At 35.2% G+C, this 15359-nt stretch overlaps 1 protein-coding gene across 1 annotated transcript in view; it reads right to left on the bottom strand.

The window, feature by feature from the left end:
- LOC117283728 overlaps positions 1-15065 on the bottom strand; it is a 32813-nt gene extending 17748 nt beyond the window's left edge. The window contains 1 exon segment of the mRNA XM_033757280.1: positions 14943-15065. Coding sequence (XP_033613171.1) covers positions 14943-15065 — 123 coding nt within the window.
- Positions 15066-15359: the final 294 nt, after the last annotated feature.

The following is a 15359-nucleotide window of genomic DNA, read 5'->3' on the forward strand; positions in this document are numbered from 1 at the left end:
AAGGGAAAAGAAAAAAATGTGAGAGAATGAAAAGATGAAAATAAAGTGTTTGTAGATGGGGGTGAGGGGAGGAGGGGGTGAAGGGAGGGCAGAGGTAAGAGGAAAAAAATGAGAATCAAGACTTGCCATGCAAAGGTACATGATCCCAATAATGAATGTAACTGTACTGTATCCCTAAAATGTACCAATAAACTCAATAAAATTAAAAAAAGAACTCTATTGAAAGTGTATGCCATAGAATAAAAGATTGTGAAGATAAAATTTCAGATATATAAGATAGGATCACAGTCAGTGACCATGAAAAAAGATGTCTCTGAAAATCAGTAAGGGATCATGAGAAATCAACCCAGCAACTTCTAGATGATGCAAAGAAAAATAACATAAGACTGATAGGAATTCATGAAAAAGCAGGAGAAAACACAAAGGACCTAAAAAAGCTCTTCACAGAATTAATGACAGAAAACTCCCCAAACAGAAAGGAAGCATTACACATACAGATAAGTGAGGCATATAAAACTCCAGCTAGCCATGATAAAACAAAATCTACAGCTAGATATATAATAATCAAGATCCCAGAAATCCAACAGAAAAACAAAATAATACAAGCAGTGAGAGAAAAGAAACAAATCACATGCAAATGAAAACCCATCAGAATCACAGCAGACTTTTCAACACAAACCCTTAGGTCAAGGAGAGCCTGGAGTGAGGTATTCCAAGTCCTAAAAGAAAAGAATCTCCAACCTAGACTGATGTATCCTTCAAAACTCTTTTTCAAAATAGATGGGAAATAAAATACTTCCATGACAAGGAGCACCTGAGAAATTTCATGAACACCAAACCAGCACTGCAAGGAATTCTAAACAATATCCTAGAAAAGGACAATGACATGAGGCCCAACAGACCAAATCAAATAGGCAAGGCAAGAAACTAAAAGGAGACGGGAGAAAAAGTAAAAAAGAGTCAACAAAAGGACAATAACATTACATTAATACATCAGAATATACCAGTTATGACTATCAAAGTTAATGGCCTCAATTCACCAGTCAAGAGAAATAGACTGGCAGAATGGATTAAGAAGCAAAATCCAACAATATGTTTTATACAAGAAACACACCTAGTGCAAAAGGAAGTCCATAGACTAAAAGTGAAAAGATGGAAAACAATTCTCCATGCATCAGGAGCCCCCCCCCAAAAAAAAATCAGGAGTAGCAATCTTCTTCTCAGATAAAGTAAATTTCAAACCAAAACTCATTAAGAGAGACAAAGAAGGACACTACATCCTTGTAAAGAGAACAATTCAAGAGGAAGAGTTGACAATCATAAACATATATGCACCAAATGTAAATGCACCCAACTATATAAAACAAATATTAAGCAACATGAAAAATCAAACAAGCACTACTAATACAATTGTAGTGGGGGATTTAAATACCCCACTATCACAAATTGACAGATCATCTACACAGAAAATCAATAATGAAACAATAGAACTGAACCAAGCTTTGGAATACATGGACTTAATAGATATTTACAGAGTATTCCATCCAAAAAACCAGAATATACATTCTTTTTGGCTGCACATGGATCATTTTCCAAGTTAGATCACATATTGGCTCACAGAACAGGTCTAAATAAATGCAAACGAATTGAAGTCATCCCCCTCATATTATCAGATCATAGTGCAATCAAGCTGGGGATCAATAGCACAAGAAACTGTAGAAACTTCACAAGCACATGGAAACAGAACAACACTCTCCTAAACAATCAATGGATTACAGAGGAAATTAAAGAAGAAATTAGACAGTTTTTACAAATAAATGAAAATGTCAATACAACATACAGGAATGTATGGGACACAATGAAAGCAGTTCTACGTGGAAAATTCATGACATTGAATGCCACACTAGGAAAACAGAGTGGCCTCCAATAAACAATGTAATGATGAAATTTAGACTCCTAGAAAAACAAGAAGAAGAAAACCCCAAGGCTAGAACAAGAGAGGAAATTATAAATATCTGAGCAGAAATCAATGCAATTGAAACTAAGAAAATGATAGAAAAAATAAATGAATCAAAGAGTTTGTTTTTTGAAAGAATAAATAAAATTGATAAACCCTTAGCAAACCTTATCAAAAAAAGGAAAGAAAAGGTTCACATCCATACAATCAGGAATGAAAAAGGCGAAGTCACAACAAATCCAAAAGAAATCCAGAAGATCATGAATACCTACTTTGAGAACCTGTACTCCAATAAAATGGAAAACACAGAAGAAATGGACAGATTTTTAGATACTTACGAATTACAAAAGTTGAACAAAGAAGATGAAAATATTTTAAACACTTGAATTACAGTCAGTGAAATTTAAAATTTAATTAAAATTTATCAACAAAGAAAAGCCCAGGCCCTGATGGATTCACTGCTGAATTTTACAAGATATTTAGAGAAGAACTATTGCCATTACTCTTCAAAATTTTCAATGAAATCGAAAGGGAAGCTATACTTACCAATTCATTCCTGGAAGCAAGTACCACTTTGATTCCCAAACCAGGGTAAGATACAACTAAAAAGAAGAACTAAAGACCAATCTCCTTAATTAATATAGATGCAAAAATCGTTAATAAGATACTAGCCAACAGAATACAGAGGATTATTAAGAAGATCTTCCATCCTGACCAAGTAGGACTTATTCCAGAGATCCAAGTGTGGTTCACCATATGAAAGTCAGTAAATGTAATACATTACATTAACAGAGTCAAGGACAAAAACCATATGATCCTCTCAATAGATGCAGAAAAAGCATTTGATAAAATTCAACACGCATTCATGATAAAAACCCTGCAAAAAATTGGAATAGATGGTCTATACCTCAACTTAATAAAGGCTATCTATGAAAAACCATCAGCCAACATCATATTAAATGGCCCCAAACTGAAAACCTTCATGTTAAAATGAGGAACAAAATAAGAATGGCCATTATTACCACTCTTCTTCACTGTAGTTCTGGAAACATTAGCCACAGCAATTAGAGAAGAGAAAGAAATTAAAGCAATAAAGATAGCAAAGGAAGAAATTAAACTGTCATTATTTGCTGATGATATGATACTCTATATTCAAGACCCAAAATACTCCACCAAAAGACTTCTAGACTTAATTGACACTTTTAGCAGTGTAGGTGGATACAAGGTGAACACTCAAAAATCAATAGCCTTCTTATACACAAATAACAGACTCACTGAGAGAGAAATAAGGGAAAAATTCCTTTTACAATAGCATCGAAAAAAATAAAGTACCTAGGTATAAATCTAACAGAAGAAGCAAAAGATCTCTACACCAAAAACTACAGCACTCTAAAAAAGAAATTGAAGAGGATATAAAAAATGGAAAGATATCCCCTGCTCCTGTGTAGGAAGAATCAACATAGTGAAAATGGCCATAATACCAAAACTTCTATAAACATTCAATGCAATGCCAATTGAAATTCCAATACTATATTTCACAGAACTCGAAAAAAAATCCAAAAATGCATTTGGAACCATAAGACACCTAGAATAGCAAAAGCCATCTTAGGCAGCAGACACATGGCACCAGGTATAACAATTCCCAATTTGAAACTATACTACCAAGCCACTGTGATAAAAACAGCATGGCACTAGCAAAGAAACAGGTCTGAGGATCAGTGGATCAGACTGGAAGTCACAAAAACAAACCCAGACGCACTCAGCTACCTCATCTTTGACAAAGGAGCTCACCATCCTCAGTGGAGGAAAGATAGCCTCTTTAATAAATAGTGTTGGAAAAACTGGATGTCAACCTACCACAAATTAAAAGTAGACCCTTATCTTTCACCATGCACTAAATTAAAACCCAAATGGATTAAAGATCTAAATATTTAAACAGAAACATTAAACTTGCTGGAAGGTATGTTAGGCAGAACTCTGTAAATTGGCATAGGAAAATAGTTTATGAACAAATCCTTAGTAGCACAGGAACTAGCACATAGAATCAACAACTGGGATCTCATCTTATTAAAAAGTTTCTGTATTTCTAAAGATACCATCAGCAGAACTAAGAGACAATCTACAATGTGGGAAAAATTTTTACCTGCTGTTCCTGAGACAAAGGAATATTATCAAGAATATATAAAGAATTCAATACAATCAGCCCCCCAAAATATAAAGACCCGATTCAAAAATGGGTATCTGAAATGAACAGACATTTCTCAAAGAAGTAAAAATAGCAAATAAATATATGAAAAAATGTTACACATCACTGATCATTGAAAAGATGCAGATGAAAACAACACCGAGATTCCACCTCACCCCACAAAAATGGCTGCTATCAAGAAATCACACAATAACAAATGTTGGCGGGGATGTGGGGAGAAAGGAACCCTTCTCCATTGTTGGTGGGAGTGCAGTCTAGTGCAACCACTATGGAAATCAATATGGAGATACCTCAAAGAGCTTGGACAGGAGGTTCCATTTGACCCATCCATTCTTCTGCTGGGCATCTTTCCGAAAGAACTAAAAGAATCATCTCACAGAGAAATATGCACACCCATGTTTATAGCAGCACAGTTTGTAATAGCTAGGTTTTGGAAACTGACCATTTGCCTATCCGTTGGAAACTGGATAAAGAAGATGTGGTTTTTCTATAAAAGGGAATATTACTCAGCCATAAAGAATGAGAAAATAGATTCATTCATAGGAAAATGGATACATATTGAAGTTGTACTCCTAAGTGAAATAAATAAGGCACACATGTGTAAATTCTGAAAAGTTTCTCTGGCATGAATAATCTGCAATAATACATAAGATCCTAATAAGATTACTGACATTGAGAAATAGGAAGAAAGGAGCTAACGGTGTAGGGAAGTTGGGATGGGTAGGGGAAGGGTAAATTGGGAAAAGAAAAAAATCTGAGATAATGAAAAGATGGAAATAAAGTGGTTGTAAATGGGGAGGGAAGGAGGGGGTGAATTGCGGGCATGGACAAGGGGAAAAACTGAGAACCAAGACTTGTCATGTAGAGGTACAAGATCCCAACAATGAATGTAACTGTACTGTATCCCTAACATGTACCAATAAACACAATTAAAGTTAAAAAAAAAAGAAAAGAAAAGAAAGAAATGCGGTGAATGGGAAACAAATTAATAGCCAAGATACATCAAGTAAAGGAACAAAATGTTTTTTTTTCTTTTTATTGAGTTTATTGGTACATTCTAGGTATACAGTACAGTTACATTCCTTACTGGGATATTTTACCTTTATATGAAAGGTCTTGGTTCTCATTTTCTCCTTGTCCCTGACCTTGAATGTATGTGCATTGTATGCTTAAAATGTGCTAATAAACTTAATGAAAAAAAGAACAGCAAGACAGGGGAAAAAAGAGTATGAAAAAGAGAGAGTTAAAGGTAATCACATTAGTGTCATTTGTTTCATTTTATTTATAGATGTAACACTTCTTATAAAAGGGCAATATGTGCATCTGATTTTATTCATGTAATCTTTATGTATCTCAGCAACCTTCTCAATAGAATGGTATCAGAAAACTGGACATGTTTATTAGAATTCTTCTTTCTGTGTGCCAGACAACAACAATCAAAAAAAAAAAAAAAAGAACTACAATTCATCACCTTCAAACTCTTTCAGTTTATGTAGCTGGTCACAGTTCTCAGGAATCTTCTCATTATCCTGACTGTCATCTCTGAGTTCCACCTCCAACCCTTAAGTACCTCTTCCTTTCTAACCTATCCTTCACTGACATCTGTCTGCTCTCTTCTACGGCCCCCACCCAAGATGCTGGTAAACATCTGGAGACATAGCAAAGCCATCAGCTAAACAGGATGCTTTGCCTCCATCTGCTTTGTCCTGGTCTTTGTTGGTTTTGGAATCTCTTCTTGCAACCATGGTTTATGACCACTGTATATCCATCTGCTGTTCACTTAGGTAAACAATTATCATGAACCTTTGTCTTTGTTGTTTGCTGTTCCTACTGTCCCTGTTCATTAGCACTGGGATTTTCCTGCACAGTTTGTTGGTGTTGTGCCTTCCTCTGTGCACACCTGAAAACCTCTCCTGCTCCTGCGAATTTGCTGAACTCATTATACTCACCTATTCTGATACCCTGAAAAATAACCTGTTGGTATTTTTACTGACTAGCTTAGCAGGCAGTCTTTTTTTTTTCCCTTTGGAAGAATTTATTTTACATTAAAATTGTCTCCTTTGATCTCAGAATACCATCAGCTGGGAGAAAGTATTAAGCTTTTTCTACCAGTGGATCTATTCTCGGTTGTCTTTTTGTTGTATGCGACAGGTTTTGGGATATACATTAGCTCTATATTGACTGAGTCCCCCAATAATACTTCAGCAGCCTCAGTTATATACACTGTGTTCTTCTGGGTGATGAAACCTTTTATTTACTGTTTGGGGAAGAAAACCTTGAGGAAAATAATGGGATCAACACCTCTTTTGTAATTGCATCATCTGCTTTAAATTTGAACCCCATGAATGAGTCAAAGCATAGGAACACTGGATTCACAAATTGTAGACCTTTACCCAACCAGTTCTCTATAACTCGTAACTGCAGGCTGTAATTATGGAAGGTGTTTGCACTTGGACTGAAAAACTGGTCTGATCCTCTCTGGCACTGGAAAGTTTGAAAACTCTTGATCTTCTGAACATGATTTGTTGGTGAGAGAATAGAAGAATGTAAGCAAAAGAATCTTGGTCTATTGATTTTGAAATGATAGCTCATTAGAACACTAAAATATAAAAAATAGACTCCATCTAACACATGTACCACAAAACTGTACAGATTCCCCAAATAATTCCATTGTGGCCTCTGTTTTATAGCCCCCTTACATTCTGAGCTTTGTCCCTGGGATGGCAACAATCAATTATCCTTATAGGCATCTGTTGATCTGAGGTCGCTCTCCAGAGAACAGAGTAAATTGCACTGTCAGTCAACCTGATTGCAGCAGGGGTGGACTGAGAGGATAAACGTTTTGCTGTATGCATAACACCAACAGCACCAAGGACATTTATCTCCTTAAAGGTAAATTTTACTTCAATGCTCTATTGTGTGACTTGATATTATTCTGGAATGGTTGAATTCCATGAGTTAGGATGCTTCTATCCTAAATAAGATAAAAATACTATTTCTCAACTTATCTGAAATATGGTGAGTATCTTGAATAAATCAAAACTCAGAAGATGGGCTCTCAGATAAAAGATACTTCAGCTCATTCATTATTCCATGAGTAAGCTTCAACCTGTGCTGGATCCCCTCAAGTTCACCTGCATTTGTTGCAAGGTTCATGTACCTATGTTTTCCTAGAGATAGCTGGGTATGTTGTTTCAACAGAGAAAAGAGTTCTTCAAGGAGACATCTTTTCATTGGTTTAGAATTAAGACCTCTTCCATTTTATGTCAACATCTAGTGCATTGGGGGCCCTGGGTAAGCATCATGCAATAACCAGGACACAGATGATGTAGAGAAGAATAAACAATTGCATACTTTATTTTAAGAGAGTTAGTCTTTTTATAGAGAATTAGAAGCCGATATATTAATCATTACATCATGACATTACCTTAGTACAAACTTCAGGCTGTTGAGATAATGTCTGTCTCCAACTATTCTAAGACTGAATATTATGGTTATGAAAATATAAAATAAAGCTCTTATATGTAAAAACAAATAGTCACAAGAGCCACTTCCTTATCCCAAGATAAATTCTGGCAGAACATTAAAATGCAGGCAGAGAAAGTATGCTTTCTCTTCACTTGGCCTGACAAGTGTCCAGGTACCTCCAATCACCTCAAAGATCCTGGGAGGAATGGCATAGTTTGTTGACTAAATCTCCATGCATTTATAAATTAATCCCTTGGGTTATGAGTGAGATTATCATCAGTAGATGGGATTAAACAATCTGGTGAGTCACAACTCTTACTGTATACTTGAACTGCCTATGGGCCAGTTGTGCAGTAATTCTCATCCCACTATTTCAGACCTGATAGTTCTATGTGTTGTCATATTTGCAGAACATCCACCAAAGAACTCCACCCTCCTTACTGAAAACTTGCTCTTTCAAGTAATTCTCACACTCTAAGAACTTCTAGTAATATCCTTGTGAAGACTGAAAGTAAATAGTTGAGGTTTGATTTGATTCTCTTCTGAGTGAAGAACATGTTATTACACTGATTAGGAAGAGATTGGAACTAATTTCATCACAGACAGATACATCAAGACACATTTTTAATACAAGAAGTCTGGCTGAAACTCAGATTATCAAAGAGGAATGAGTGAACAGAAAGATGACCTGGTCCATAAACCCTTAATGAAGCTGAGGCATTTTTACAGGACTTCTGCTTATAGCACAAAAATCTGCTAAATTCCCCTGGGCTCCTTTGCCTCAAAGCAGGCATCTGACAATATTTGTGCACCTCAAAAGCAGACCAAAGAGTGATCTCAGCTATGAAGCTCAAATTTTTAAAATCTGCCTGATCAATATTTATTGTGACCTTGGGAAGGAGATATGACCTTTAGTACAGAGTCTCTCTTTGACTGGGTCAGTCACACAATGTGGATCACAACAAAGGGCTGCCTGTTATCAGCATTTCCAGTAGCTGGAGTGATGATCCCAACTCCCCACCTGACAGTGATCCAGGTAAGGCAGGACATGAATATCAGGCCTATGCTACTTGTTTCTTGCCAGTTTCTTAACACATGGGTGAATAATCCTTTAATGAAAGGATTTCCATCAGCATGCTCACTGCTATTTTCTCAGAATGTACAATGTGGTACTGAAATATTGGATTTGCATTTACTGTTTTGGAATAAATGAATTAGTAACCTAATAAAAAACTGTGGAGGAAATTATTCTTCACATTACTGTTGAAGATATAACAACATAATTCTACCTTTCACACTAAAATTTCTTATTAATTGCTCTTATCTCCATTCTTAGATGAATGTAATTCTCAATCAACAGAGACTTATAATAAAAATGTCCTAGACTAAATAGGTTAAGCAATAAATATTATTTCTGAAAGTTTTAGATGTGGTAAATGCCCAGGTTGAGATGTTACAAATTCAAACTGTGATGTCAGCCTGCCCTGAGGTCTGCAATGGCCACCTTTTTTCTGTGTCTTCCACAGCTGAGGGACAAGGCTCACGTGACTGGTCCAATCACAGGCTGCAGACACATAACTGCATAGAAACATGATTTCCTCCGCACATCCTACCTACAGATACTGTCACATTGGAAGAAATTTGTAAATTATCTGGAAAGCAATTTAATGATTGTGAAATGTACTTTGTGAGCATACATTTTAAAACTGTTTGGACTTGTGTATTGTAGCAACAAACTTTATTTTAAACAACTTCTACAGTACTATCATTAAGAAATATAGGGCCAGGGATTTAGCTCAATGGTTCGGTGGCCTGCCTTTACCCGAATTCAATCCCCGGTACAAAAAAAAAAAAAAAAAAAAAACAAAAGAAATGTGACATTACAGCATAAGGCTGTTTTTCCAGTTTTTTTGTTTTGTTTTGTTTGTTTGTTTGTTATTGCTTTTGTTTTTTTGCTTGTTTATGGACACAAGGCCTAACAGTCACAAATCAAAGGTGTTTAATTTGACTCATATTTTAAGGGGATTCAGTCCAGGGTAAATTGGGTGGAAAGAAGGAAAATTATGGCAAAGCAGTGAGGTGGAACATAATTTATTAATTCACAGTGTGAGGGAAGCAGAAGAGAGGAATAGTGTCAAAGTAGAAGGTGATAAAGACAAGGTGAAACACACAAGTCACACCTCCATGTCCCAAGCAACCACTAGATGTGTGCTGGAACAATCTTCTACTCAGATTCTAAAGCTAATCATGCTGACAAAATTAAGCTTAATATCACAATGTAATACTGCTAAAATGGCAACATATTGAATAAATATGTTTTTTGAAAAGATAGTAATAAATGAAAGTAAAATTGGATTATTTTTCATATCAAAGGCAATAATACCAAATAGTTTCTCTGGTGTGAAAAACTAAAAGTGTAAATAAGATATAAATTGTACAACTGACAATGTGAAACAGGAAGAAAATGACTAAAGGTGTAGCAGAAGAGGGAAGTATTGGGGAAAGGGAATAAGGGAAAAGAAACAAATATGAGAAAAATGAAAAAATGGAAACAAAAGCTTTGTACATAGGAAACAGTGGAGGGGGTTAAGGCAGGGCAGGGATATGGGAAAAAATGAAAACCAATATATGTCATGTAAAGGTATAAGATCCAAATGATAGATGTAACTGTACTGTATACTTAAAACGTACCAATAAACTCAATGAGAAAAAAATTGAAAAGGCAATAAAAAATTTCATGTGTTTTAACCTCAATTGCATAAGGAAACATTAAAATCCTTGAGCAAGGCAAATAGGGTTTTCAGAATCAAATCAGATTTGGACTGGGGATTTAGCTTAGTAAAACCACACCTGCCTTGCAAACACAAAGTCCAGAATTTGATCCCTAGCACCAGGAAAGTAATTAAAACAGACTTGATTACCCCCAGCTATAAAATTTTCATTTATTTCCTTCAGAAAACATAGAGGGCACTATTCAAACAATTTTATTTCAAATAATAGACAAATAGTAAACAAAATTTCATCAGTATAAGAAATGATTCTTATCTTTAATATTATAACAGGACAAACATGTAGAGCTTTGAAAATAGATACAACCACTGGATTGATTTGTAGTACACTAATAGAAATAATAAGAAGGCATAAAATTCGTCTGTTAAATTTGAAATTTAATATGGTCAACTGAAAGCACATTTTAAAAAAATGTATAGGAATATATAGAGGATTGAGAACATGCATGAGATTTCTAAAAATGAGTTAGTTAATGAGTTAATTAGTTAAAAAATGTAGCAAAAATGACCAAATAATCTCAATCTAATACTGCACTGTCAGAATCCATTCCCTCCTGTGTGTATGAGGACAACTCTTCTTCTTCTCTGTATTTTCTGTCTTTTTCCTGCCTTGTTAGGAAAACCTGAGGGTCTCAGCAGATACCCACACCTATCCCATAGAACAAGGTTATGACTACCAAGTGATCCCACAAGTGGAAATAGCCTTATACTCCCTTTCTGATTTTGAAAACTCCAGGAAAGATAATACAATGGGAGTGTAAGAAAACATGATTCCAAACAGAGGCAATGCACCAAAAATGTAAGCTGTAACATAAATGCTTTGTTATCAATAGATGTATCAGAACAAGCAAACCTGATAACAATGCATTCCTGTGTGTTGTAGTACATCTCTCTCATTTTTTTTTTAGTTTACTGCCCTTACTGTTGCCTTGTTAGAGACACCTGAGGGTCTCATCAGGTGCTGCAGGACAAATATTTTATGTGTAAATCTCTCTTTCCCAAACTGAACAATTATTCTATTTTTCACATAAAATAACCCTAAGTCAATAGGAAAATTTCTCAAGGTGTATTGAGGACACCATGAGCTCATAAACAAGAGGGTCATCTCTTAATAACTCTTTGTTTTTCCACAGAGAATATTATATTTTGAAAATGGAATTATAAATATATTAAAATAACATATTTAGAATTCAACACTTTGATGATAACCAATGTAAACATTTTATAGCAATGTATTTAAGCAATATTTATTGATGTAAATCTCTTTATATCTATAAATGTAAATCTTTTATAACAAACTTGAAACCAACAAGCAAACATTTATATTTCCTTGATAAGTCACTTCTGCACACCTTCTCAACATACTTAGTCCTTCTAGTCTTGTGTATCCTTGTATCCTTATAACAAGAGAAACATACCAAATCATTTTATATATTTATATAAAAAGACTAATAATAGTATGTTATGCATTGATAGCAGCAACAGCTTTTCCAGGTTCTGCAGTCATCTGAACAAAATTATAGACAATCATCATATTCCATTAAGAAAAAACCAAAGAAAAGAATAATATCCAGAAAACAGCAAAGTTCTGTTGCTGTTGTGGTACCTGGCAACATTTTCTTTATTAGCCTCTTAATCATCATCTGGAAAGAGAACATTCTAGAGTAATATCATTAAATGTAGCTCTGATAAAGCACGGTCGCTACTATGTATCATAAAGCAGGTACTAGATATTTTACATTCATAGAGATATGATACAGTATCATCCTACATCAATAATACTAGATTCAGTTTTGGTTTCTGCAAATAAGATTGCTACCGCTTTTTTTTGTTCTGGGCTCCTGTCACATGAAGAATTGTTTTCTATATTTTCACCTTCAGTCTATGGGCTTCTTTTTGCCCTAGGTGTGCTTCTTATATATAAATTGAATTTTGGGAAACTTTAACAGTGCTGCCAACTTTGGAAAAAGTCATCCCAATTTACTGTGTTGAGGTGGCATTGTACAGAAATGGACAACCATATTGGTCTAGAAATGTTAATTTATTTTTATTTTTTATTTTTTTTCCATGTTTACAGGGGTAACACATTGTACTAAATATGTAACGTCATATCTATGTGGGATTGATTACAGAAACTAATATTCTCTAAATAATGAAAAACAAATAAGATGAGACTGTAAGAGAGAGAAGCAATTTAAATATGTTCAGGGACCATTTTCATCCCAGAATTAAGGATTATTTTAATGTTACATCATTGCCTTTTCTCTTTTACTTTCCTTTTTAGTTTTATTTTAGGGTTCCCTATTTTTAATGTTCATACAGAGATTTCTTTAACTGAAATACTGAAGTTTCTTTGGTGTGAAAAACTATAATAGTACACAGCATCCTAATGAGATAATAATGTGAAATAGGAAGTAAAGGGCTAAAGTTGTAGGGAAAGTGGGAAGGGTGGGGGAAAGGTAATAAGGGAGAGGAAAAAATATGAGAAACTGAAAAAATAGAAATAAAGTGTTTGTAAATGGGGAGGGGAGGAGGGGTTGAAGGGAGAGCAGGGACAAGGGGAAAAAATGAGAATCAAGACCTATTATGTAAAGGTACAGAATCCCAATGATGAATGTAATTGTATTGTATACCTAGATTGTACCAATAAACTCAATATAAAGAAAAAAAAGAAAAAAAAAACAAAATCATTTTATATCAAAAGTATATCTCTTTTACTTATAATTTTTAAAATATTTTTTTCATCATCTCACTATAAACCTTTTATAACAAACTTGTCTTTAGCTGCTTAAATTTGAATGTGTCCCTTTGCTTTGTTTTTCTGTTTACGCTTTTGTTTTTTAGGGGGGAGGGGGTACCAGGGATTGAAATAGGGTCCTTGAGCTAGCAACGCAGTCCATTGACCTTTATTTGTTTTGAGATTCTTACATTTTAAAATTTAACTGGATGTCCATAGAATAACATTAACCTTGAGCTTTTTATCAACAAAGTACAAAAAAGATCAAATTAACCCTATAACAACAGTTCAAGAATTTTCAGTGTACAAGAAATGTTTTTATCACACCCACTAAACTTAACTCAAATTGAAACAAAGATATATTTATCAAATAGTTAATATTTATAACTTTATTTCTTCTGTAAAAATCTCTTGATAATCTGGTAAAACACAGTTGCAGTTTCTCTGGCTTTGTTTTGGATTTCAGACTTTGCAGGCAGCATCATGGTGATAACACAGTGTTGGCCTTGGGGTTCTTAAAGCCTGGAGTATTTTTTCTCTCTCTTTTGTTTTATGCTCTTCAGAACTTTCCTAGCTGTTTTCATTCCATCAAAGATTTGTTTTCTCATTGTAATTCTTTCTAATGTGAGTGCAATCCCTGTTCCATTCTCTCTGAGTCTGACCATAGTTTGCCATCTCTACCCTCCAGTTCATTAAGGCCAAGTAGTTCTCCTCATGGTTTTGTCCCTACCTCCTCTCCACCTGTGATCTTAGCAACTCAAGCAGAGTGAGAGGAATTCAACCTCCTCCAAAGGGGAAGCACTGGGTTTTGCCGATAACAATGTCACATTTTCTGAGAGGACAAGTCCACTGTGTGAGAAACAGCAGATTTGGCAAGCAGTTGTTCTAAAACCAAAATTAAACAATTCACACCAGTAGTTGATTGCTGTGAAGCACAAGCTTGAATGGCTCTCAGACTGGGTTGTTCATGTCCCAAAACAGAGTACACATGGCTCCAAGTTGTCATAGTCTCAATTAAAAACAATTACAACTTTTTTGCACATATTAGATGTTAGCCATAGAATCACAGATATAGGCCACACTCAAGTTCTGTGATTTGGGGAGGTATATTTAAGGGCAAATGCCCCCTCCTTTTGTCTTGGTGCACAGAGTATGCTTTTGTAGCTCATTCCACTCACTATTCTAACTGTATCTCTTTCATACACACAATTGCACAAGAAGTTAACACATTTTTTTTTCTCTTGGGCTCCTTACAAAACATAATAACAAATTGAGGGCAACTGAAACCCTCACAAATTGCAGAGAGTGTGGGATGATTAGGATGCACTCTATATTGTGACCAAATTGAGGATATAAATCCTCACAAAAGGTAGATAAGGGAGGGTAATCAGGCCTTCAATCTGTAATCTACCCAAAGATTTAATTGAGAACCAAAGCAAAAGCAAAACAGACTAGGGGTTGCACAGGGAATCTCACAATTCAGACAGATGATTTCATTCATTTGTCTTCCTTCTGCTGTCTCTGTCCTGGGTTACAGCAATCTGCTGCCAACAAGCTGACCTCTGAATCCTAGAAAAGGAACCCAGGAAAATCCTAGGGGTGCACCTCTTCCCTTCAAAGGTGGCAGATGGTCTCTCTGGTTGGACTCCAGTTGAAGCCCAACATGGGCCATATCAATTAGCATTTTCCTTCCTAACCAATGCTCCAAATATTGCTGAAGGAATTGGCAAGTGAAACACAAATAAAGATGAGCTGAATGGAAGTGAAATAAAAAGTTTATTTTGCCTGAAAAGGATTGATCACATTCAAAAAGTCACTGGCAGTGACTGACCTATTGGGTCGTAGCTCCCCTTCTATAGGTTTTACAGCCACGATCATATTCAGGTAGTTACATTTTATTTCCTTCATTCATCTTACCCAAGTACAAATTACAGTAACAAGACAGTTCACTTTAACCCATACATAAAAATTCTTTGAAGTTAGGGAGTTTACCTTAAGATTTGTCTAGCTATCTATTCTAGTGCACAGGAAGAGAGTGTTCAAGGCTAGGGATGAAATCAGATGTACCACATCATGGTGCCTCTGGTGTCTGTTAATTTTAAACTAAACAAAGAAGATTGCTGTTAAGTGACAGAAAAAGTCATTTTACATTTTCCTAACATTTTGTAGGTTTTTAGATTATTTACAAAAGTTGTCTGTTTT

Source organism: Fukomys damarensis, unplaced genomic scaffold (assembly GCF_012274545.1).
Source record: "Fukomys damarensis isolate Sample0158 unplaced genomic scaffold, DMR_v1.0_HiC HiC_scaffold_30, whole genome shotgun sequence".
Lineage (NCBI taxonomy): Eukaryota > Metazoa > Chordata > Mammalia > Rodentia > Bathyergidae > Fukomys > Fukomys damarensis.